Source organism: Hippocampus guttulatus, chromosome 2 (assembly GCF_054856545.1).
Source record: "Hippocampus guttulatus isolate MCC_2025c chromosome 2, RoL_Hgut_1.0, whole genome shotgun sequence".
Classification (NCBI taxonomy): domain Eukaryota; kingdom Metazoa; phylum Chordata; class Actinopteri; order Syngnathiformes; family Syngnathidae; genus Hippocampus; species Hippocampus guttulatus.
In genome coordinates, this window is record NC_141262.1 from 10,275,004 (window position 1) to 10,300,689 (window position 25,686).

At 42.9% G+C, this 25,686-nt stretch overlaps 1 protein-coding gene and 2 pseudogenes across 48 annotated transcripts in view; all 3 read left to right on the forward strand.

Moving 5' to 3' along the window:
* Positions 1 to 25,686, forward strand: part of LOC147208464 (protocadherin gamma-C5-like) — a 231,170-nt gene that overhangs the window by 188,362 nt on the left and 17,122 nt on the right. Inside the window, exon 1 of one of the 48 annotated variants that reach the window (XM_086135524.1) lies at positions 7,654 to 10,185. The exons of 44 other annotated variants lie outside the window; for them this stretch is intronic. In XM_086135524.1, coding sequence (XP_085991650.1) covers positions 7,750 to 10,185 — 2,436 coding nt within the window. In that variant the 5' untranslated portion in view covers positions 7,654 to 7,749. Of the gene's footprint in view, positions 1 to 7,653; positions 10,186 to 11,743; positions 14,392 to 25,686 lie in introns of those variants that run through there. 3 more of the 48 variants (XM_086135688.1, XM_086135516.1, XM_086135671.1) reach the window with 3 other exon arrangements.
* Positions 15,947 to 18,829, forward strand: LOC147208467 (protocadherin gamma-C5 pseudogene; annotated as a pseudogene).
* On the forward strand, positions 21,122 to 24,932 carry LOC147208468 (protocadherin gamma-C5 pseudogene; annotated as a pseudogene).

Here is a 25,686-nt window from a genome sequence, read left to right on the forward strand (position 1 = left end):
TGTTGACGAATAAACGCACTCACTTGTTGAAAGGCCGTTTTACTACTTTTATGGACAGACAGTACTGTATATGCATTTTTGTACGCTTTTAATTCCCATCGTGCTACGACCATATGAATGATTTTTACTTGTCTCCAATTGCCTTAATTGCATTCAGGGTGCCTTTCTGTCATGTTTTGGATGTCTTGCTGCACCATTAATTGCCAATGAAGAAATCAAGTGGAAGGTGAAAAAGTAATTATGGACAGGTTCAAATGGAATCCAATAAAGGAACATGTTATAGGAAATCTGCCATTTCAAGAATACTAATTCTTTCATTTGTGTGACAGCCATGTGGTCCTAGTTTTCAGATTTCAAAATGTTTATTGCTAAATTGATTACCGGTAAATTAAAACCCAGCACTAACTCTTAAATTCAGATAGTTCAAGTCTTGGATCTCATTATTCTACCAGTACGTGCAGTCCAGATTTGCTGTACACCTTGTATATTAATTTGTTTATAGTAGTAGAATATAGTTTATATATAACCTTCCTTTTCAAGGATTATCAACCAGTTGAACATCCCCCCCCCCCCTGATCTATATGTGGAAAACCTTTTTTGTAAAGCTTGATGGACAGAATTTTTGGAAAGCCCTCTAACCTCTTTATGGATGTATTAGTCATTTAATCACGCTTCATGATAGCGTTGTTGCCACCTGAATGTTTAAAGAGCAGAATGCTTTGCTTTATTCTTCCCGATACCCCATATTAATAAGTACAGTCTGCAAAACTCAAATAATGTGTGGAAACAACTAGAGCACAGTCCTTAGTGCTCCTAGGAGTTTGTTTACATGTCTGCTCAAGCTTCGTGACAATAGGCTCATTACCATACTGCATTTGCGTGCGCACATTGTTCATCTTTCATGTTGTACGCATGCCTGCTTTAGTTTTCAGGCCTTGTGGTAAAGTATTTTGCTCTGACTGCAAGACAATTGTTTTTATATGCCGACATTAGAAAGAAATGAACATCACGATGTTTATTTGCATGCAAACAGCGTCATGTGGGACAATAGCCAAGTTGCATTAAGCATCCAAATTTAAGATGTACCCACAGACACTCCTGTAGTGAATCTGTCTAACTCACTACAGTACACATTTTTATAATTTGATTCTGTTTAGCTGTTACAGTTATGCTTTATTCTGAATAGGAAAGGACAATTTGTTATGGTATGATGGGAATGGTATGATGCGCCGCCATAACATATGACGAATTGGACGTATGCATGTGTTTTTGAGAATTTCGAATAACGCGTGAGCGATTGAATGATTGTGGTTCCCACTGTCAAGGATGGCCACTGTGCCATCACTATTCTTGTTTTGCTAAGTCCTCCTTCCTTCCTTCCTCTTGTGATCCGCTTGTCTGCTGCAGCCACCCCTCCCCCGCTCCAGCTGCACCACTTTGCAGCAAAGAGAAAGGTAGTGAAAGATCGCTCAGTCAGACATCCTTTTTGTCGATTAAAACACACAAATCACGATATGGTGTTTAATGCATAATGTCACTGTGCTTTCTCAGGGTCACGTTAATGCCGACTGCATGTTCTAATATTTCCTTCTTATATCTTAAATGACTATTATTGTCCTACGTGTCGATCAGAGCATCGCAATTTTTAATGAATTTCTTCTGTCTTCCCTTTCCACGTTATTTGTTTGCTCCTTTTCTTCTCTTCTGCCAGCAAGTAAAGGAAACAGGGTGGGATGCAAGAGGTTGGATGGGTTACCATGGCAACAAGCTGACTCACTGGCAGGGCTTTACCATTTCGAGTGATAGGGGTGAGCAGCAGTGGCAGCCCTTGCGTGTGTATGCAGGCTGCCGAGATTAAGAGGATAGCAGGCACCCCTGTTTTGGGCAGAGAGGTGCATCATGCTCACACCAGTAAGGGGTGGCTGATACTGAGGAGGATGGAAGGGGGAGGGTGATCACGGCTTTTTTTTTTTTTTAGCCCTCTGATTGATGCTGTCGCTGCCCTATTTGGGTAGTTTGTCCTCATTCCAACAAACCTCAGTGATCACGTTAACCGGAGATGTTTGCATTGCAAGCGGTCTTTTTTACACGGCATATGTGACAAAAATAGACATCTTTCTCCATGTTTCTTTTTTAGACGCACCATTTTATGGATACAAACTAAATGATGTTTAGTGATCAAAACAATGATGAGCTGCATTATTTTGTTGTTGATTTTTTTTTCTTCCAGGCACAAAGGCAGTGCACATTGATTGGCATGGCTCATGAATAAAACATTTCTCACTGGCCATCGCCTCGAGGCCCTCTGCTGTTGGTTTCATGGAAGTGACTTTGTGAGCCGCAGTGGCAAGAACTATGATGAGGATTTATGCTTGGAACATGTCTGAATGCAGTTTTCTTACATATTCACTTTTGTGATCTTTATTTTGTGTTTTGAATGTGGGTGTTGCATCCTATCTATTGCTTCTTTTTGAGATTAGTTTAATACAATACATACAATACATGCTGATTTATATAGCGCTTTCACAACAGCGGCAGCTGTAACAAAGCGCTTAACAAAACAGTTAACAAAGTAAAATAATAAACACAACACATAACATAAAACACGGACAGTCGTGCAGTCCTAACCACTTTTCCGTCACACGCTTTGTTGTTTGAAGCAGTTTGAGATGAAAGAGTTACTCCCCCCCCCCTAAAACAAAACAAAAAACGTCATTGTTCTGCTTGCGTGTGAATGTGCTTGCTCTTATTTATTTGGTCGCTTATCACTCAAAAGAGTATATATATATATATATTGTATCAAATGTAATTATTTCTTTTGGTTTTCAGTTAAATAGTGGCATTGGTAATTGTTTTTGAACTTTTGCCAGGAGCTTCATTTCAACACAACAGTTGCAAGTCTTTGTATGCTCGTCTCTGTGCTCAAATTGTGCTGTTGAGTGCTCATTCTTTGTCGAATATTGATACAAATGGAAACACATTGCTGTCAGTAAGAGCGCATGTAAAATGAACGATTGCAATGCTCAAGAACATTTGTAGCAAAACTGACCTCATGCTGAACACACACAAATAATGACAGTCTCATGGTAAGTATGTTGGTTGTGAAGTTTGCGAAGTCCAGGGTTAGTGTTTGACCACCAGTCTGACCAGTATCCCTTTTCTCTCGTCTTTTTCTTTCATGTCTCCTCTTGTCAACTGCTGCCCATCCCTGCGTCCCTCACTCCTGTTCAACCATCTCTCACCAAATAAGGTAAGAAAGTATTTTCTATATTTATCACACATAAGAAAACAGAAACAAAACATTGACAAATCAGTAGCCACTCAAAATAGTTGAACACAAATGTATTAGTTCTGAATTTCCTTTGTGGCTGACACATCTGTTCACATCCCTCACAAAGACACAGAAACACAGCGATTGATTGTTCATGTCTTGCACAAACTGCAATGAGATGTTCCTGAAACCGTAATACACGGTACATGTTCAAAAAGGTTCTGTTTGTATTCAGCAGCAAGAAAGTGCCACACAAAATGGCTCCATCAATGTGAGAGCCTTGACAGGCAGAGGATTGTAACTTGCAGGATTATCGACCTTTTTGAAATTTAGAGCTAATACTTCGGTACTAATTAAGGTGGTAGGCCACCAGTTTGATACACACTTCTGAAATAACATTTGCTGAAATGACCTTGAATTAAATTTTATTATTCTATGTTACCAATAACAGCATTAATTCATGAGACTGTCATGTTAATGCTATCTCATAATATGTAGGAAACCAATACATATCAATATGCAGCACTTTATTTCAATAAAACTGCCAGTGTTTACATTTTCAATTGATCACTTTCACAACATAGTGGGGGCTGCTCATGCAGCCTTTGTGGGGCTCTCTGGTGCTCATGGGTGCCACTTTGGTGACCCCTGACTTACATTCTAAATAAAAAGCAAGGTTGACACATACTGTACAGTCGATGCAATAACTGGACAGCACATGTCCTGTCAAAAGTTTGAATGACAGCATAAAAGATACGGCAAGGTGAAACTCCAGATAACAAGTTATTTTGGATTAGACCCTTTTGATCATCACGACCACTGGGCACCAATGCTTGCTAATGAAAACATCATGTTATACTCATGTGAGTGTGAATGTATTTCTATTACCTGTATTTATGGTAAAATTAAAGAAGCAATTGCAGTCGAAGGCACGACACAATACATCATGAATAATAATAATCAATCATTTAAGTGTTGTAAATCAAACTGTTTTAATCCTATGCATTGCATTGTTCCTCCTTCTGCATTATTTTAAATCCTACATCCGCTGTTTGTTGTAGGTACTATAATTCCAAATTACAGTCGGTGCAATAGTCCTTTGCATTTGACCAGCATATTCTTGTTAGCGCTGTTGTTTTCCAATGAGTAGGTTTCAAACTGCAGAGTTGATACCTCCTCTTCAATCACTTTCCCTTCCCGTGTGGGGCGTCCACCAATCGACAACGTGAAGGTACAACGTGTTGTAGCTTCAGGTTCCAACAGTATTGAACATTTGTGAGTGTGTCCTCCTTTGTGAATGACGTCCAAATCGAGAGCTGTGTTAAAGTATCCTTCTTTACAAGGATATTATTGCTCAAGTGTGCCTCACTTCAAGAGATAGCTATTAAACAACAGTATTTTTTGTGGTTTTATTGGCATGCTATGACACTCTCTAATGCTGCTTTAGTTATCATCTATGAAAGGATCAAAATATGAGACTAGCATTTATATTTTCTCTGTAAATCACAAGATACAGTGCATCCTCCCTAATGTTGTGGCCTCTGAGTGTACAGGTTGTCTTGACATTTTGACTTTTCACATGATGCATGTGAATATTTCATATATATATAGGGCAAAGCGTAACATTTGAGGGTAAGAAGGCTGCAGTAACACAAGTTACACGTTCTATGAGTGACCGCAAGAAAATAGTGGTGGTGCCTCGAGCGTGTTGAGATTTGTCCTGTTGATTCAGCGTGGTTTGCAGTTGCAGCAGTTGGCCACCTGTGTGGCGCTGTCCACTCCCGTGGTGCTGAAAGCAGCTCCCTGACTCTCTCTCCCCCCACCCTTGCTGCTCCCGGCCTGGCTCTCTCCATCTCCCTCTGTCACCCACATTGCTGCGCAACAGACGAAAATAACAAAAGTGACGTCCAGATCGTATATCCATATTGAGAAATGCATTATTTAATATAACATATGGCTTCATTTTTCATCTTGATATCAGTGACAGTTCAAGCACGGTCACGATCTGTTTGCCTTTTAATTTGTAGTTCTGTGTTTGTATACCTGAGAGACACAAAGTGCGTGATATGCACATATTAGCCATGTGGCAATAGAACGAAAAATCTATCATTTGGGATGGCATTCAACACCTCTTTTTAGCTCATCGAGCACCCCCTCCCTCTTCTGTTGGTTTGCTCCACAGACCTCCATCCGGGTATTTGATATGCTCGCGTGGCAGGCAGGGTAAATTCAAGCAGTGAGCACGGGAAGACGTGCGAAGGCTGCACTTGCTTTCTCCAGCCACTGGAAGGCGATGATCAGCCTTGTTGAATTGGAGAGGACCTGTATGTGCTATGAATAGATTTGAAGGAGTATTCAAGTCGTTTGGCATTGGTTTAAATGTGTAATTCAAATGAATATTTAGTGTCACGTATAAATTTGCATGATGCAGTGTGTTCAAATAAAGACATATTACACAAAAATACTGTAATATTAAATTAGTTTTCGTATTTTACTCCATTCAATATGAATAGAATTGACTGGATATTACATTTGATTGAACGGATGTATTAAAATAAAGTAATGTAGTATTAAATTAGGATATTTTTTATGATCCCTATTATTACCCAGCTTTGTATTCTTCATAAAATAAAAACTTGAGTCGTCCTTTCATTATGAATAGGTTTGACTGGGTATTACATTTGATAGCACAAATGTATTAAAATAAGGGAATGTAATATTAAATTAGTATCTTTTTGACTATCCCTAGATTTTTTCTTATCTTTGTACTCTTCATAACATAACATTCAAGAAAAATTTGAGTCATCTATTTGCCACTGTAAAAGTACACTATTTGGTATTTTGTGCAAATTGGAGTGGACTTTCAATCTACTTCAAAATGCATGCTGGTCGGTGTTGTCAGGTAAGATAACATTGGATTTGAGTGGCATAATAATGAAGGCTGCATATTGTTTGAAGTCATTTTCCACGTTTTTAACTTGTATTTGATTGCATGTTAACATATCTGGCGTTTTGAAATAAGGTACTCTAATATTACATTTGTATTTTACTTTTTTCAAAATTTTATGAGAACCAGTATAGTTCCTACGATGGTTTAGATCAGAGGTGTCAAACTCGATTCACATTGTGGGCCACATACGACCTCAGTAGATGTCAAGTGGGCCGGACCATTAAAATTATACCATACTCTGCTATAAATAACCAAAATATCATGTCTTTCCTTTGTTCTGATCAAAACAGTGTGTCCCCTTGCGGATACTCCATGAATTGCACCTCATTAACAATATTCATTCCGTGTCTTTTATGCATTTTTTTCACTTTTAAATGATCCTGCGGGCCTGATTGAACCTCCTTGGGGGCCGGTTCCGGCCCGCGGGCCGTATGTTTGACACCGATGGTTTAGATATTGTACTTTATAAGATGTTAACAGAATTAAAGACAATGTTTTACGCTGCTGTGCATGCACATTTTGTACGAATATTAATGGCCTTTCAATAAACGTTAAAATGCATGATGTTGAATTGTTGTGAGATATATTTGAGTGGCATAATAAAGGGTGTATATTGTGTGACGCCATACACCACTTTTAAATTTGGATATAATTAATATGTTAATACGATAAATATAATACTCGACTGATATTCGCATATACTTATATTTTAAGAAATCGTGTCCCGTGATATGTAATTAGCATTTACTTTTTTCCATGTTTAATTTTTAAAAAGTATTTCCTTTTTAAAATACCAATTGAACAGTATAGTGTAGTGTGCTAATAAAATCAAAGGCAATCTATTTTATCCTAATAATGGATTATGCATGATGTTCGTTAATGTTATGTTAGAGCCGTATAATAATGTTATGAAGGGTGTCTGTTTAAATGTGCTATTTTAAAATATAAATATATATTAAAATGCCGACATAATTATATTACAATTTAGCACTCTGAGGTTAAATTAGTGTTTGACTTGTTTCAATATTTAATTAAAAACGTACAGTACGTGTTTTACAACAAGTTTTAGATTTGTCTTTTGTAGTATGTTAATTTATATTGTACATTCTTTGCTGCAAATAAAAATATGCATAATTTGTATATTTTAGTATTTTATTTTATGTATTTATTTTTTAACAGATATTCATTGCCTTTAATTACACATTTAACTGCAATTTATCGTATTTGAGTGGCATTAGGGTGTGTGTCGTGTGACGTAATTGTATCACAGAAGCCTTCCTGGTTGGCTGGAACGTGTCGTCGGTGTGCACCAATGACAGTAAGACGTGTACAAAGAGATCTCGTCGCGTCGCACCTTCCTCGCACTTGTCTTCACACGGTCGAGCAGGGGGAGGGCTTTATGCAGACAAAGCATGACAATCTCTCCTATCACTCACATATGGCAGGACGTTTTTTCGCCGGATTACAGACTATGTTTTTGCATCATCAGTAGAGGCTTTCACTGGATGTATTGCATTTTAGTGGAATAATGTGGCACAAATTGCCCGCGTGGCAGTTGCTTTGGTGGTGGCATCATTTCTCCCTTTTGTGGAGTACAATAGACGGACAGACCCGCTTCAGCATCCCGGAGGAGTTAAAACGGGGCTCGGTGGTGGGAAATCTTGCAAAGGATTTGGGTTTGGTCGTTTCGGAGCTCCATCGGCGTAAACTGCGGATAACGTCGGAGACTGGTAAGCAGTATTTCAGTGTGGACCTCGGGAAGGGAGACCTGCTGGTGACTGATCGAATAGACAGAGAGGAGCTGTGCGGACAAAGGGCGGCATGCCTGCTCCCCATAGAGCTGGTAATAGACAACCCCTTGCAACTGCATAGGGTTGAAATTGAAATATTGGACACAAATGATAACTCTCCTAGTTTCCTGACGAAGGAAAAAATATTAAAAATAGCAGAGCTGGTAAATCCTGGCGCACGATTTCCTTTAGAAAGTGCACAAGATCCCGATGTGGGCCCTAACTCTGTCCGCTCTTATGTTATCAGCAAAAATGACCATTTTAAATTAGCTGTTAAAAGCCACAAGGATGGACGGAAAATCCCCGAACTAGTGCTTGAAAAGCCTCTCGATCGAGAAAAGCTGCCTGTCCATCATCTCATCCTTACGGCTGTTGATGGTGGCGACCCGGCCCGGTCAGGGACGTCCCAAATTACAATAACAGTCCTTGACAATAACGACAATGCGCCCCAGTTCGAGAGGCAGCTTTATGAGGCGAATATCAGCGAGAAGGCGAGTCCGGGCGCGCAGATATTACAAGTGAAAGCGACAGATGCAGATGAAGGACTAAATGGTCAAGTTGAATATAGTTTTGCAGAGCAAACGTCAGAAGAGATTTTATTATTATTTAACATTGAATCTGCAACTGGAGATATTACAGTCAAAGGAGATTTAGACCATGAAATGAGTTCTTTACACAGGTTTGACATTACAGCGAAAGACAAAGGCAATCCCAAAATGGAGGGGCACAGCGGCGTCGAAATAAAAATCATTGACGTGAATGATAATGCTCCTGAAATAATTGTGACGTCCCTAACGAGCCCGGTGCCGGAGGATGCAGCCAAGGGGACAGTCATTGCTCTTATAAGTACAAGAGACCCCGATTCAAAGGAAAATGGCAAGGTTACGTTGCGGCTGCCATCCGAATCTCATTTTAAATTAAATCCGTCTGTTTCTAATCACTACTCATTAGTGACAAACGGGCCGCTTGATCGTGAAATAAATGACCAGTATAGTGTTGAGATTAGTGCCACTGATTATGGAAAACCGCCACTGTCGAGTGCAAAAACAATTGTCGTTAAACTTTTAGATGTAAACGACAACCCACCGGTTTTCTCGCAGCCTCGTTACACGATTTATGTCAAGGAAAACAGCGCTCCAGGCCATATTTTATGTTCGGTGTCTGCAAGTGACCCGGATGCTGGTGAAAACGCCAAAGTGTCTTACTCCATCGTGGACTCCAAAGTGCACGACGTGTCCGTGTCGTCTTACGTTTACGTGAACTCGGAGAACGGCAGCATCTTCAGCATGCACTCGTTTGACTACGAGAAAGTCAAAGTGTTTCGGGTTCAGGTTGAGGCGAAGGACCAGGGCTCCCCGTCCCTCAGTAGCAACGCCACCGTCCACGTTTTCATCCTGGACCAGAACGACAACGCCCCTGCTGTCATATACCCCTCCCCCCACGCCGCCTCCCACCTGAGGGTGCCCCGCTCGGCCAAGGCGGGCCACTTGCTCACCAAGGTGACGGCCGTGGACGCCGACTCGGGCCACAACGCCTGGATCTCCTACAAAGTGGCGGAGGCCACGGACGCCTCCCTTTTCACGATCAATTTGTACACTGGGGAGGTGAGGACCAAACGCGCCGTGTCCGAGCACGACGACTCCTCTCAGAGGCTGATCGTCGAAGTCAAAGACGACGGGGAGCCGGTCCAGTCGGCCACCGTCACGCTGTCCATCCTGCTGGAGGACGGCGTGAACGAGCCCGTGTTGGAGCTGAGACACAAGGCGTCCGAGCCCGGCAAGAAAGGCGGCAGAATCACGCTTTATTTGATCGTGGCTCTGGCCTCGGTGTCCGTGCTGTCTCTGCTCACTTTGCTCGTCTTGGGCGTCAAATGCATGAAGAGCAGCGCGAGCGGCGCCACTTGCTGCGTGCGACGGACACTCTCCGATGACGCCAAGAAGCCCAACAGAAATCTGCACATTCAGCTCAACACCGATGGACCCATCAAGTACGTGGAGGTTCTGGGAGGAGACGTCATGTCTCAGAGTCACTCCTTCAGGTCGTGCATGTCTCCCATGTCGGAGTACAGTGATTTCACGCTGGTCAAGCCCAGTAGCACCACTGACTTTAAGGAGGTCAACAGCGTCCTGGATGCTTCTTTGCCTGACAGCACCTGGACCTTTGAGAGCCAGCAGGTGAGCGCTACTTCAGTTTGCACTCACGGGGAACTCATCGCACTCCACCTCATTGCCATTTAAACGTTTCCCTTATTTTTGTTCAACGAGTATTGATCCATTCTCAGCTGTATGAGACTGACGTGTCGGCCATATTTACGAGTTGTGTTCACTTATTACTGCTATTACGTCATAGCTTGAGGGAAGCAAGTTTACAATTGCTTTTAGTAACAATTCAGCAGTATTTGAATGCAAAACAATCTTCAAAGTTTCCCACAGTCGTATTTTTTAATCATTCATTATTTTTGAACTTGATTATTACTGCACACAGTTTTGCCAACTGTCTCATATTGTTGTGATCTTACTTTCTTGCTTCTCAGTTTTGTGCATGAGCAATAATTGTTACCTGCACGGCGGTTGAAATTAATTTGGTGAATGAAGGTTGAAAATTCACATTGATGCACATCCACTCACGGCTAGAGGTGCCCATTACGCCGATCGTGACCGACCGGTAGCTCGCGGACTGGTCCCAAGTCGATCGCGAGGGGCGTCGAGTAAAAATAAACAAACAAACATTTATGTGTCTCTGTGCATGTTAGTAATATATTTTTTTGTGTTCATGCACACTTCACCCTAATAATTCTTTCTATCAGTCTCTTTCACAATTTTTTTTAAAAATAAAATCTAATTACGCAGGTCACCTTTAACTTACGGTGGCGTGTGACGTGCGTCACGGGAAGTTGTTCAGGCTCGATTGCAGCTTGCGATCAGAGCTGTTGCGAAATAGCTTTTATAATATTATTATTATTATTATTATTCAGTAACACTCTGTGTACTTACTTAGGTAATTCCTTCTTGTTTATTATTATTCAGTAACACTCTGTGTACTTACTTAGGTAATTCCTTCTTGTTATATTGGAATAAACAGCAGTACATCGTCGCCCTTTAATAGTCGGACCAAATGATTGAGTCTTAACAATTCAACTGATATGAGGGTTAGCCTGCATGAATAGTAGCTTCGGACGAATCTTGAGTACTGTTTTTCTGTTTCGACTGAACTCTTCTTGAAGCACAATATCTGATGACCAATCTCTGTTGTGTGCAGTGCTCGTTGTTGCACCGTCGTTTTCATGTTATCTGATTTGAAGGCAGCAAATGTTGGTAGTTTGATGCAGTAATCCTCTCGGCAAATATTTTGCACCCAAAAGTGTTGACAGGCTTTTTTAAATGCAGCAACAGCACCTTTTAGAATAAAACAAGTATTTTGTTTTTATTTTTTGCTGTTGAATTTCATTCTAATATTGTACATGTAAACACATCTTTCAAATATTGATAAATATTTATGTTTCATACTTAGTCATATTGACTAAAATATATTTATGCTTATATTGTCAAAATTGTTCCACCCCCCGCCCCAAAAAAATAAATAAATAATAATGCTTGAAGAAGGGCGTGGGGAGGCTGTGACTTTAAGAGTGAATGAGGATCAGCTTCCCTCTGATTGGTTGGTGGAAGTGCGAGCCGTGAACCAATAGAATTGAAGACTGTACAAAGCAATCTCATCCCTGCCCCCTGCACGCAGCTTCATCTCACACGTCGATTGCACCGAGCGGAGGCACAGACAGAAAGGAATCAGCTCGAATCTTTTAACATTGAAACGAATTGTTATTCGGTAGTTGTGCCTAGATGGCTTGAGGATTTTTTCTCGAATTATATCCCTATGTATGGGTGGAGCAAATGCCGTGCAGAGGATGTTGATAAGAATTTTTGCGTCGTAGCGGAGGAAGGATGACAAAGACAATAGGATACCGAGACTGGCGATGGCGAGCTCTTTTGTGGCAGTTTCTTTTGTGGACTACAGTGAATGCTCAGACTCATTACATCATCCCTGAGGAGCTCAAGCAAGGTTCGGTGGTAGGGAATCTGGCCAAAGATCTGTCTTTGGGGCTGTCTGAGATATTTGAGCGCAATCTGCGTGTCGCCTCCGAGGCTGGTAAGCAGTATTTCAGCGTGGATGCGGGGAAGGGCGAGCTGCTGGTCAGCGACAGAATAGACAGAGAGGCTTTGTGTGGGCAAAGCGCAAGATGCGTGCTCCCTCTGCAGGTCGTCGTAGAAAATCCCTTGCAATTGCATCGAATTGAAGTGGAAATAAATGACGTCAATGACAATGCTCCGAGTTTTCTCAAAACTGAACATGTTATAGAAATAGCCGAATCCACCGTTGTAGGTGTCAATTTTCCCCTGCAGAGTGCAGAGGATCCGGATGTTGGAAGTAACACAGTGAAGACATACACGCTCAGCAAAGACGAATGTTTCACACTAAAAATTAGAGACATTGACAATGGGAGAAAAACGCCAGAGTTAGTGTTAAATAAATCATTAGATCGAGAGAAAAAAGCTGTTCATAATTTAATTCTGACAGCTTTGGATGGTGGCAATCCTGTTAAATCGGGAACTTCAAAAATTAGAATCAAAGTTCTTGACGTTAATGACAATGTACCTTCTTTCGAAAAGAAATTATATAAAATATCCGTTGAAGAGAACAGCCCAAATCGCTCTTTTGTCATTACAACAAAGGCGACAGACATAGACGATGGTCCAAATGGTGAAATCGAGTACTCTCTCGGAATACACACGCCACCATCAGTGCTGGCATTATTTCATATTGACCCTGTTAGTGGAGATATATTATTAAAAAATAATTTGGACCGTGAAAAACAGGCCTCTTATCGAATTGACATTAGTGCAAAAGATAAAGGTTTACCAAAAATGGAAGGTCATTGCAGCGTGCAGGTTGATGTAACAGATGTAAACGATAACGCACCTGAAATTCTGTTAACTTCTAAGCCTAGTTCCATTCCAGAGGACTCTTCTATTGGAACTGTTGTAGCGTTGCTGAGTGTACGTGACCCTGACACTGGTAAAAATGGTGACGTGAAATTAAATCTTCCCACAGATTCCCCTTTTACTCTGAAGCCGTCTTTTTCTAATAATTACGCGCTGGTCACCAGTGGTGTTTTAGACCGAGAGAGTATGTCTGAGTACAACATTGAGATTACAGCCACTGATGCAGGCTCTCCTCCTCTCACTAGTAAGAAAATGATAGCTGTCAGCATCACTGACGTTAATGACAACCCTCCTGTGTTCTCTCAGAGCTCGTACAATGTTTATTTAAAAGAGAACGGAGTAGCAGGCTCGATACTGTACTCGGTGTCTGCAAGTGATCCGGATGCTGGTGAAAATGCCAAAGTGTCTTACTCCATCGTGGACTCCAAAGTGCATGACGTGTCCGTGTCGTCTTACGTTTACGTGAACTCGGAGAACGGCAGCATCTTCAGCATGCACTCGTTTGACTACGAGAAAGTCAAAGTGTTTCGGGTTCAGGTTGAGGCGAAGGACCAGGGCTCCCCGTCCCTCAGCAGCAACGCCACCGTCCACGTTTTCATCCTGGACCAGAACGACAACGCCCCCGCTGTCATATACCCCTCCCCCCACGCCGCCTCCCACCTGAGGGTGCCCCGCTCGGCCAAGGCGGGCCACCTGCTCACCAAGGTGACGGCCGTGGACGCCGACTCGGGCCACAACGCCTGGATCTCCTACAAAGTGGCGGAGGCCACGGACGCCTCCCTGTTCACGATCAATTTGTACACTGGGGAGATGAGGACCAAACGCGCCGTGTCCGAGCACGACGACTCCTCTCAGAGACTGATCGTCGAAGTCAAGGACGACGGGGAGCCGGTCCAGTCGGCCACCGTCACGCTGTCCATCCTGCTGGAGGACGGCGTGAGCGAGCCCGTGTTGGAGCTGAGACACAAGGCGTCCGAGCCCGGCAAGAAAGGCGGCAGAATCACGCTTTATTTGATCGTGGCTCTGGCCTCGGTGTCCGTGCTGTCTCTGCTCACTTTGCTCGTCTTGGGCGTCAAATGCATGAAGAGCAGCGCGAGCGGGGCCACTTGCTGCGTGCGACAGACACTCTCCGATGACGCCAAGAAGCCCAACAGAAATCTGCACATTCAGCTCAACACCGATGGACCCATCAAGTACGTGGAGGTTCTGGGAGGAGACGTCATGTCTCAGAGTCACTCCTTCCGGTCGTGCATGTCTCCCATGTCGGAGTACAGTGATTTCACGCTGGTCAAGCCCAGTAGCACCACTGACTTTAAGGAGGTCATCAGTGTCCTGGATGCTTCTTTGCCTGACAGCACCTGGACCTTTGAGAGCCAGCAGGTGAGTGCTACTTTAGTTTGCACTCAAGCACAACTTGCTGCACTCCACATCTTTGGCATTCACACATTTTCATTGTTGTTATTCAACGAGTGATCCATTTTTGTAGTCACTACTTATTTGATAATCTCGAAACAAACTATAACGTCCTCAGGATGTGCTGCCTTGAAATGTTCTAATACCGTAGTTTTGCAGTAACCTATAGTTTGATTGTGGAAACAAACTTCAGTGTGACGTAGTCCAGTGCCGAGTCTGAACCACTTCAGCACCATGGATGTGCGGACAGCGACTTTTGGAAGCGCGACAAAAACCAAAGTCAGATTTGTCCTAGTCAGTGTTCATTGAAAAATATTTTGGTGAGCTTCTTGCATCCTAATTAATTTGATAGGGTCGCATGTTGACTTCCATAAACTGGTGCAGATGATATATGTTGTGTGTGTGTGTGTGTGTGTGTGTTTGTGTGTGTGTATATATATATGTAGAAAATGCATGACTAGCTGGCATAGGTAAATAAAATAAATCATCTTAGCTGCAGAAACAGATGTATAACATCAGCTACCTCATCACACCTTCAGCATCGACCATAATCAAAGATCAAATTGTCCAACCATAATAATTTGACCCATCCTGCCTCGCTCAAGAAAAAGCTAATAATTTTAAAAAATGTCTGGAAAGAGGAGCATGTTAATCACGTTGGTCAATTTCACCTCTTTGTGCATTTTCTCTTGGTTTTGAGCTTACAATCGAAACACATAACACCCATAAGAGTCGAAGAAGGTGTCCTACGAAATTAATAACCATTACAAAAGTATTCAGTTTTGTTGGAATTTACAATGGTGATCTTGGCGTTCTGCTACAGCGCAGTGTTAAAACAAAGAAGGTTGTTGTCTGTTTATTTGCTCTTCAATCATGACATTTGAATACAATCACAACTCAGAACCTTGATTGCAAGCAGCGACTTAAAAACAAATCAAATGCGGCACGTTCGAATCAACACCAATAACTTTGTCTATTTATTCCATAAAAATAAAAAGGGATTTCTGCATAAATTGACGGTTTTGATGTTTCAGTTTCCTTTTAAACATTGTTTCAGTCGGCTAATGTTTAGCTAATGTGGGTCATTGTCATCACTGGTTGTTTATTTTTTGTTTACATACAGGTATGTTCTGGTGCTTATTATTGTCATCAGACCCGTTCTGAGTGCAGCAAACAGACGTGAATAGTCAATCTTCCTCACACAGAAATAACAGAGACATGATATAGTTTTAGGTGTCCTGCGCAATGACGCAGCTCACTGTTGGAATTGTGACGGAATGTATTGTACCTTTGATGATGCGTGTCAAGATAACTGCAGTGTCATATTTAGCATATGATATTTGTGTGTTGAATGGCTTTCAAGTATTCATTTTTTAACCTAACGGCAAATATCAGCAAAATGAGAAAACAGTGTATTTTTATTGCGTTCAAAGAGCAAGAGGAGAAGGCGAGAGGCGGTGTGTGTGGGGGGGGGGGGGGGGGGGGGGCACTGCGAGCTGTGCCTTTAAGAGTGAGTGTTGATCAGCTGCCTTCTGGTTGGATGGTGAAAATGCAACCAGTAAACCAATAGGATTGAAGACTGTACAAAGCAATCTTGTCCCAGCCCCCACGCAGCTTCATCTCACACGTAGAAAGCACCGAGCTGCAGCACAGACAGAACGGAATCAGCTGTGTACTTGTTTTTCTGAACATTTAAAGGAATTGCAATTCAGTAGTTCTGCGAAGATGGCTTGAGGGATGTAAGGTGTAAATCTCCCCCGTTTGTATGGATGGAGCAATTGCCGTGAAGAGGATGTTGATGAGGATTTTTGCGTCATAGCGGAGCAAGATGACAAAGACAATAGGATACCGAGACTGGCGATGGCGAGCTCTTTTGTGGCATTTTCTCTTGTGGACTACAGTGGATGCGCAGACTCGTTACAGCATCCCAGAGGAGCTCAAGCAAGGTTCGGTGGTGGGGAATCTGGCCAAAGATCTGTCTTTGGGGCTGTCTGAGATATTTGAGCGCAAGCTGCGTGTCGCCTCCGAGGCCGGTAAGCAGTATTTCAGCGTGGATGCGGGGAAGGGCGAGCTGCTGGTCAGCGACAGAATAGACAGAGAGGCTTTGTGCGGACAAAGCGCAAACTGCGTGCTCCCCCTGCAGGTTGTGGTGGAAAATCCCCTGCAATTGCATCGAATCGAAGTGGAAATCAGAGACATTAACGACAATTTTCCTCGTTTTCAAACGCAGGAAATTAACCTTAAAATACCAGAATCCGTTGCAGTGGGTACCCGTTTTCCTTTGGAGAGTGCAGAGGACCCCGATGTTGGAAGCAATTCTCTCAAAACATACACTTTAATGAAAAATGAACATTTTTCTTTAAAGTTTAAAGACGAAAAGAATGGTTTAAGTGCTCCAGAATTGGTGTTAGACAAATCGTTGGACAGGGAAAGAATGTCCACTCATCAATTGCTTTTAACAGGATTAGATGGGGGAAACCCGTTTAAATCTGGAACATGTAAAATTCTAATTGATGTGCTTGATAATAATGACAATTTTCCTGTATTTGACGAAAAAGAGTACAAAGTTTCTTTGAAAGAGAATAGCACAAAAGGCACGTTAGTATTGAGATTAAAAGCTACAGATATTGATCAAGGTGTTAATAGTGAAATTCGATATTATTTTGGGGTCCGTACGCCAGAAGCTGTTTTATCAACATTTGAAATCAATGAACAAACTGGACAAATTGTTTTAAAGGGGGAGTTAGACTACGAGGCTTTTGCATCATATCTGATTGATGTCACTGCAAAAGACAAAGGTGTGCCTGAAATGGAAGGTCACTGTCGCCTGCAGCTTGACATAGAAGACATCAATGATAATGCTCCCGAAATTGTTCTGACTTCTAAACCAAGTCCTGCCCGTGAAGATGCGGCACGTGGCACCGTGGTGGCTTTGATTAGTGTCAAAGACATTGACTCGGGAAATAATAGCAAAGTTACACTGCAACTACCTAATGGCTTGCCTTTTACACTTAAACCGTCTTTTTCAAATAATTATGCTCTGGTTACCAGTGGTGCTTTAGACCGAGAGAGTACGTCTGAGTACAATATTGAAATTACAGCCAGCGATGCAGGCTCTCCTCCTCTCTCTAGTAAAAAAATGATACGTGTCAGCATTACTGACGTTAATGACAACCCCCCTGTCTTCTCTCAGAGCACGTATAATGTTTACTTAAAAGAGAACGGACTAGCAGGCTCGATACTGTACTCTGTCTCTGCAAGTGACCCGGATGCTGCTGAAAATGCCAAAGTGTCTTACTCCATCGTGGACTCGAAAGTGCACGACGTGTCCGTGTCGTCTTACGTTTACGTGAACTCGGAGAACGGCAGCATCTTCAGCATGCACTCGTTTGACTACGAGAAAGTCAAAGTGTTTCGGGTTCAGGTTGAGGCGAAGGACCAGGGCTCCCCGTCCCTCAGTAGCAACGCCACCGTCCACGTTTTCATCCTGGACCAGAACGACAACGCCCCTGCTGTCATATACCCCTCCCCCCACGCCGCCTCCCACCTGAGGGTGCCCCGCTCGGCCAAGGCGGGCCACTTGCTCACCAAGGTGACGGCCGTGGACGCCGACTCGGGCCACAACGCCTGGATCTCCTACAAAGTGGCGGAGGCCACGGACGCCTCCCTGTTCACGATCAATTTGTACACTGGGGAGGTGAGGACCAAACGCGCCGTGTCCGAGCACGACGACTCCTCTCAGAGGCTGATCGTCGAAGTCAAAGACGACGGGGAGCCGGTCCAGTCGGCCACCGTCACGCTGTCCATCCTGCTGGAGGACGGCGTGAACGAGCCCGTGTTGGAGCTGAGACACAAGGCGTCCGAGCCCGGCAAGAAAGGCGGCAGAATCACGCTTTATTTGATCGTGGCTCTGGCCTCGGTGTCCGTGCTGTCTCTGCTCACTTTGCTCGTCTTGGGCGTCAAATGCATGAAGAGCAGCGCGAGCGGCGCCACTTGCTGCGTGCGACGGACACTCTCCGATGACGCCAAGAAGCCCAACAGAAATCTGCACATTCAGCTCAACACCGATGGACCCATCAAGTACGTGGAGGTTCTGGGAGGAGACGTCATGTCTCAGAGTCACTCCTTCAGGTCGTGCATGTCTCCCATGTCGGAGTACAGTGATTTCACGCTGGTCAAGCCCAGTAGCACCACTGACTTTAAGGAGGTCATCAGCGTCCTGGATGCTTCTTTGCCTGACAGCACCTGGACCTTTGAGAGCCAGCAGGTGAGCGCTACTTTAGTTTACTCTCGAGGACAACTTTTGCAACTGACTTCTTGTCATGCACACTTTGTTTTGGTTTAGTTTCAACTGTGAGTAGCCAAGCTTCTCTTCTCCATCTATAAATGGTAGTACATTTCTTTATTTTCGTTGTCTGTGTTTATGCCTCCTGTTTGTTGGAATTTTTCATTCAAAATAGCTTTGTCATAGTTGTCATAACAGGTATTATGACTTGACAGTATACATTATCATGTATACTGTCATACGATCTATGAAAAAAAATCATCTGTCTCTGGCCCCATCTTACGCCTCTAATTTGAAGTCATAAAACCGCCATGCCCAAGGAAAAGCAAACAGTCAGAGACAGAACACGTGACTTACAACGTGTCTATCATATTTGGCACACTTGCGGGCAAATTCGTCGCCTGCACACCACACAGCCTCAGAAAAGATTCAACTTCAAAGTGAAGCCATTTAGAGTTGTAGGAAGAGTCCAGACGAAATAGGGTGCCTCGCTCGGGCTACATTGCGAGGCTTTGGAGGTGCGAGCGGGGTTGGGGTATGATGAGTGTCCACAAGTGCTTGACAAATGATTGACACCTGTTAAGTCACGCCTTCTGGCTCTGATTTTTTCTTGAATATCAAATTTGAGACGGACAAGATGTACAGATGTTTTTTTTCCAGTCGTATTTATCCTATCAGTTGCCACATTCAAGTTATAGTCACTGTTTTAACAAACATGACAAAAAAGTGTTTTTTGTTTTCTTTTGGGTTTTTTTAAATTGCAAATGGCGCCCTATAGTTGTGCTCTTTGTCTGACATGAGATAATAATTCAGCGCAATTTATTTTCATATCAATCTGGAGCAACAATATTTCTCATGGTCTGACTTTTAGAAATATACTTAATAGGCTCTCAATCGAATTGCACACAAAGAAGCAGTACCACACCACAACGAGGCAGGGATATTTGAATAAAGCATTACAGCACTGATTATTGGAATAAAATGTCCCTCGAAATAATCTGTGCTTTCATTTAGTTGCATTTAACTCATCTTGGAAACAATATGACAAAATAATAGGGTCCATCTTTAAAATGCACCCGATAACAGTGTTGGTTTTAAAACTAACAACTTCCCTTCCAACGTGTTGGAAAAAAAATCGGTCTGAAAAACAGATTTAAGTTGTTTGTTTGTTTGTTTGTTTGTTTATTGAACATAAAACATATATACAGTAATAATTTGACAGAAAATAAGGTAGATAAAAAAAGAAAGAAATCAATCTTCATACAACACAGTTATTATGTTCAAGGGAGTAGGAAGAAGTAAAAAATTTTATCTAGTCCTACCCCGTTATGTGATTGTATCTAATAAATCATTTTTATATCAATCAGAAAAGAAAAAAGTAAGAAGAAAGAAGTCTCCATTAAGGCTCATACTTTACCCTTAACCGTGATATTTTTACAACTTTTGGTTTGTATCGGGATTATATACTTCCACACCCTGACACTCTTGTGTCAATTTTCTCTTGTATTCATAATGGATATTTATATACCTTTCTCTATTTATCAACTTAGTTCTGATTTATCCTTATATTTAATGTTTTGAATTTATCATTTTAACTCTGATTGATGTAGGTTGTTTGTACTATTTTTTTGAATTTGTTTTTGAACTCAGCAAGCGATTTACTCATTTTCAGGTCCGTTTCGAGATTATTCCACAGATTAACACCTTTGATAGATACACTTCTTTGCTTGATGTTTGTTCTTGTTTTGAGTTTTTTGAATAAGTTGGTACCTCTTAAATCATAGCTGCTTTCTCGAATTTCGAAAAACTTCTGAATGTTTTGGCAGAGCAGGTTATTGTGTGCTTTGTACATTAATTGGGCGATTTTAAAGTCAACCAGGTCATAAAATTTCATCGTATTTAATTTGATAAATAGTGGATTTGTGGGTTCCGTATATTTTGATCTATTGTAATCATTTCAGCCCAACAATTGGAGATCCATCCATTTGCGGCTCCTTTAATTTGCATTTTAAGTCAATGCAATATTTATCACTGCATTTAGTAGATTAAAGTCCAGTCAACTGTAGGTAGCCCACTGTAGGTGTGTGTCTCTCACGCACATTCACCTGAGACTGAAACCTTTCAGAACTCTATTGTGACATTAGTGCCAACACAGCGTAGAATTGGAACGGAAATTTTCTGCATTCGTTTTTCGAATGCATATCAAACTGGCACCTTGCCTGAGAGAGGCTCTAAGATCGAGATTCCATTTTTATTAAGTTTATTTGTTGATGACAATTGAAATTTGGACGTTAAATATTCCTCTTCTCCACGGGGAGTGTCAAATCAGCCATTCCTGCCATTAATGGTGTAATATCACCACCCACTGCTCTAAACTTAAACATAATTTGTTACTAATTCACGAACACAGTTGTAATTTGAACAGTGCTGGAGGACACTCACAAAGAAAATAAGTTCCCTCTCATAATTGCCATAAAAAACGTCATGTCACTGCTTGCAACGAGGCAAAGATGCTGTCACTTTAAGAGCGTTTGGAGATCAGATGCTCCAGATTGGCTGATGGAGGTGCAAGCCGTGAACCAATAGAATTGAAGACTGTACAAAGCAATCTCGTCCCAGCCCCCCGCGCAGCTTCATCTCACTAACACGTAGAAAGCACTGGGCTGCGGCACAGACAGAAAGGAATCAGCTCGTATTTTTCAAACATTATAACGCCTTTTATTCTGTAGTTCCGCCCAAATGGCTTGAGATGTTTTTGTTGTTGTCGTTGAAATATCTCCAATTTTTGTGGATGGAGCAAATGCCGTGAAGAGGATGTGGATGGGGATGTTTGCGTCATAGCGGAGCAAGGATGACAAAGACAATAGGATACCGAGACTGGCGATGGCGAGCTCTTTTGTGGCATTTTCTCATGTGGACTACAGTGGATGCGCAGACTCGTTACAGCATCCCAGAGGAGCTCAAAAAAGGCTCCGTGGTGGGAAATGTGGCCAGAGATCTGTCTTTGGGGTTGTCTGAGATATTTGAGCGCAAGCTGCGTGTCGCCTCCGAGGCCGGTAAGCAGTATTTCAGCGTGGATGCGGGGAAGGGCGAGCTGCTGGTCAGCGACAGAATAGACAGAGAGGCTTTGTGCGGACAAAGCGCCACCTGCGTGCTGCCTCTGCAAGTTGTGGTGGAAAATCCCCTGCAATTGCATCGAATCGAAGTAGACATTAAAGACATAAATGACAATTCACCTCGGTTTCATACAAACGAACTCTTTTTAAAAATCGCGGAATCAGCCGCAGTGGGAACTCGTTTCCTTCTCGAAAGTGCGGAGGATTTAGATATTGGGAGCAATTCGGTAAAAACGTATAATTTGGCTAAAAACGAATGTTTCACATTGAAAGTAAAGGAGGTTGAGGATGGTAAATTAGTTCCTGAATTGGTGTTACAAAAACCACTGGATAGAGAAAGGAAATCTTCTCATCAGCTCTTACTGACTGCTTTAGACGGAGGAAATCCAGTCATGTCTGGCACTGCACAAATTACGATTACGGTGCTTGACATCAATGACAATTTCCCTGTTTTTGACAAAAATTTGTATAAAGCGTCCTTACAAGAGAACGTGGCAAAAGATGCATTTGTACTAAAAATAATAGCGACTGATGCAGACGAGGGACAAAATGGAGAAGTGGAATATTTTTTTAGCACACGCACACTTGATTCTGTATTGTCTGTTTTTAAATTAAATTCGCAGACAGGTGAAATATTTTTAAAAGGAGACTTAGATTATGAAAAAGATGCGTCTTACAAAATTGAAGTGACTGCTAAAGACAAAGGGACTCCTGAAATGGAGAGTCACTGCCGTGTGCAGATTGATGTTATTGATATGAACGATAATGCTCCAGAAATTATCCTCACCTCAGAACCGCAGCCAGTCCGGGAGGATGCACCAAGTGGATCCGTTGTAGCTCTGCTTACATCGCGTGATGCAGACGCAGGTAATAATAGTCAGGTAACATTGCAGCTAGCAAAAGGCTCCCCTTTTATTCTGAAACCGTCTTTTTCCAATAATTACGCGCTCGTCACCAGTGGTGTTTTAGACCGAGAGAGTACGTCTGAGTACAATATTGAAATTACAGCCAGCGATGCAGGCTCTCCTCCTCTTTCTCGTAAAAAAATGATACGTGTCAGCATCACTGACGTTAATGACAACCCTCCTGTGTTCTCTCAGAGCTCGTACAATGTTTATTTAAGAGAGAACGGAGTAGCGGGCTCGATACTGTACTCGGTGTCAGCAAGTGACCCGGATGCTGGTGAAAACGCCAAAGTGTCTTACTCCATCGTGGACTCCAAAGTGCACGACGTGTCCGTGTCGTCTTACGTTTACGTGAACTCGGAGAACGGCAGCATCTTCAGCATGCACTCGTTTGACTACGAGAAAGTCAAAGTGTTTCGGGTTCAGGTTGAGGCGAAGGACCAGGGCTCCCCGTCCCTCAGCAGCAACGCCACCGTCCACGTTTTCATCCTGGACCAGAACGACAACGCCCCCGCTGTCATATACCCCTCCCCCCACGCCGCCTCCCACCTGAGGGTGCCCCGCTCGGCCAAGGCGGGCCACCTGCTCACCAAGGTGACGGCCGTGGACGCCGACTCGGGCCACAACGCCTGGATCTCCTACAAAGTGGCGGAGGCCACGGACGCCTCCCTGTTCACGATAAATTTGTACACGGGGGAGGTGAGGACTAAACGCGCCGTGTCCGAGCACGACGACTCCTCTCAGAGGCTGATCGTCGAAGTCAAGGACGACGGGGAGCCGGTCCAGTCGGCCACCGTCACGCTGTCCATCCTGCTGGAGGACGGCGTGAGCAAGCCCGTGTTGGAGCATAGACACAAGGTGTCCGAGCCCGGCAAGAAAGGCGGCAGAATCACGCTTTATTTGATCGTGGCTCTGGCCTCGGTGTCCGTGCTGTCTCTGCTCACTTTGCTCGTCTTGGGCGTCAAATGCATGAAGAGCAGCACGAGCGGCGCCACTTGCTGCGTGCGACGGACACTCTCCGATGACGACAAGAAGCCCAACAGAAATTTGCACATTCAGCTCAACACCGATGGGCCCATCAAGTACGTGGAGGTTCTGGGAGGAGACGTCATGTCTCAGAGTCACTCCTTCCGGTCGTGCATGTCTCCCATGTCGGAGTACAGTGATTTCACCCTGGTCAAGCCCAGTAGCACCACTGACTTTAAGGAGGTCATCAGCGTCCTGGATGCTTCTTTGCCTGACAGCACCTGGACCTTTGAGAGCCAGCAGGTGAGCCAAAATTCTGAAAAAAAAAAGATGAATTCTAAACGTCCAACTCGGAATCAAAAATACCTGTGCCATTGAAACCAGGATAAATATTCTCAGAAATTGTTCACTCATGAAATATATTTCAATACAATGTGGGCGGTCTGCTCTCACATAACTGAACATTCTGTTGAAAAATAATCCGTTTGACGAACATGCCTGCTGTGTCGTCCAATTGGAGCTGAGTGTTTCAGCACTATTTCAAAGAACAGCGACGGTGATGAGAGCTGGTGACAGGGCCCACTTGCAAACTGGAGATGCGGGGTCGTTCCAATAACTGTCATGATTCGGTTTATGGACCAACAGGTGGCACTGTAGGGCTCCCCCGGCAGCTGCACACCTGTTGGTCATAGGTAATTAGGGCCTTAAAAGGACTCCCAGCCCGAACACTCAGTGTCGGGTCATTGTTTGCTCTTGCTACTGTCATGTTTGTTTGTTTGCTGTTCCTTTGCTGCTGTCATGTTTGTTCTAGTAGCGTTTTGGTGATTGATAGTTTTTGTTTAAGTCATGGTTTTTGTTTGTTACTTTTGACTTTGTTTTGGATTTAGTTTTCTGTGTTTTATCAATACACTTCTTCAAATACACCCTGCTCCTCCCTCCTGCCTGCTTTTTGGGGTCCACCACCACCATGCAACATGACAATAACTGACTTTCAATATTAATTATGATTTTTATTATTGTTGTGATTGTTATTATTATTATTATTATTATTATTATTTGTGGTGCACTTCATATTTTAGTAATCTTAAAGTGCTACAGAATAAAATAAATAAAAAAGAAAGGGAAGGCCAATGGCGAAGGCTTTTGTAAAAAGTTTAAATGTTGGAGGCTACGCCTTAGAAGACTGGTATTCATTCTTTCATGTAGTGAAATTAATCTTGTGATGTCGTAGAGGACATGAACACGCGATGAACATTATATGAGATCAGGGGTGTCCAAAGTCTGTCCTGGAGGGCCGCTGTCCTGCCTGTTTTCCAGCTCTCCCAGCTGTAACACACCTGATTCAAATGATCAGCTCATCAACCAGCTCTGGAGCAGCATTAGAACAATCCTGATGATGTGAATCAGGTGTGTTGCTCCTGGGAGAGCTGGAAAACAGGCAGGACAGCGGCCCTCCCGGACCGACTTTGGACACCCCTGTATTAGATACACAGCTATCCACTAAAGGTAACCACCATATAAAACTCTCAATTGACTACACACACACACACACACACACACACACACACACACACACACACACACACACACACACACACACACACACATATATATATATATATATATATATATATATATATATATATATATATATATGTAGTCAATGAGACAATTGACGACAACATTAGAAACAAATGGTCTCCTAATTCATTTTTTTATTCATTATATATATATATATATATGTATAATTTGTGCTGATCGAATTATCAAAATATTATGTGCTGATATATTCTCTCTGCCGCTTTTCTTGCTCTCCGTTGAGGACAGATGAGCTCTGTGCGTGTATGTTGGTGTGTGACAGCGATACCGAGAGTGTCTCTGATTGGCCGAGCGGATGGACGCTGTGCACCAATAGCTGTCTGAACTGTACAAAGAGATCCTCTCCCTCCCCCATACAATTCAGTAACACAACCACAATGCTCAGTGAAGG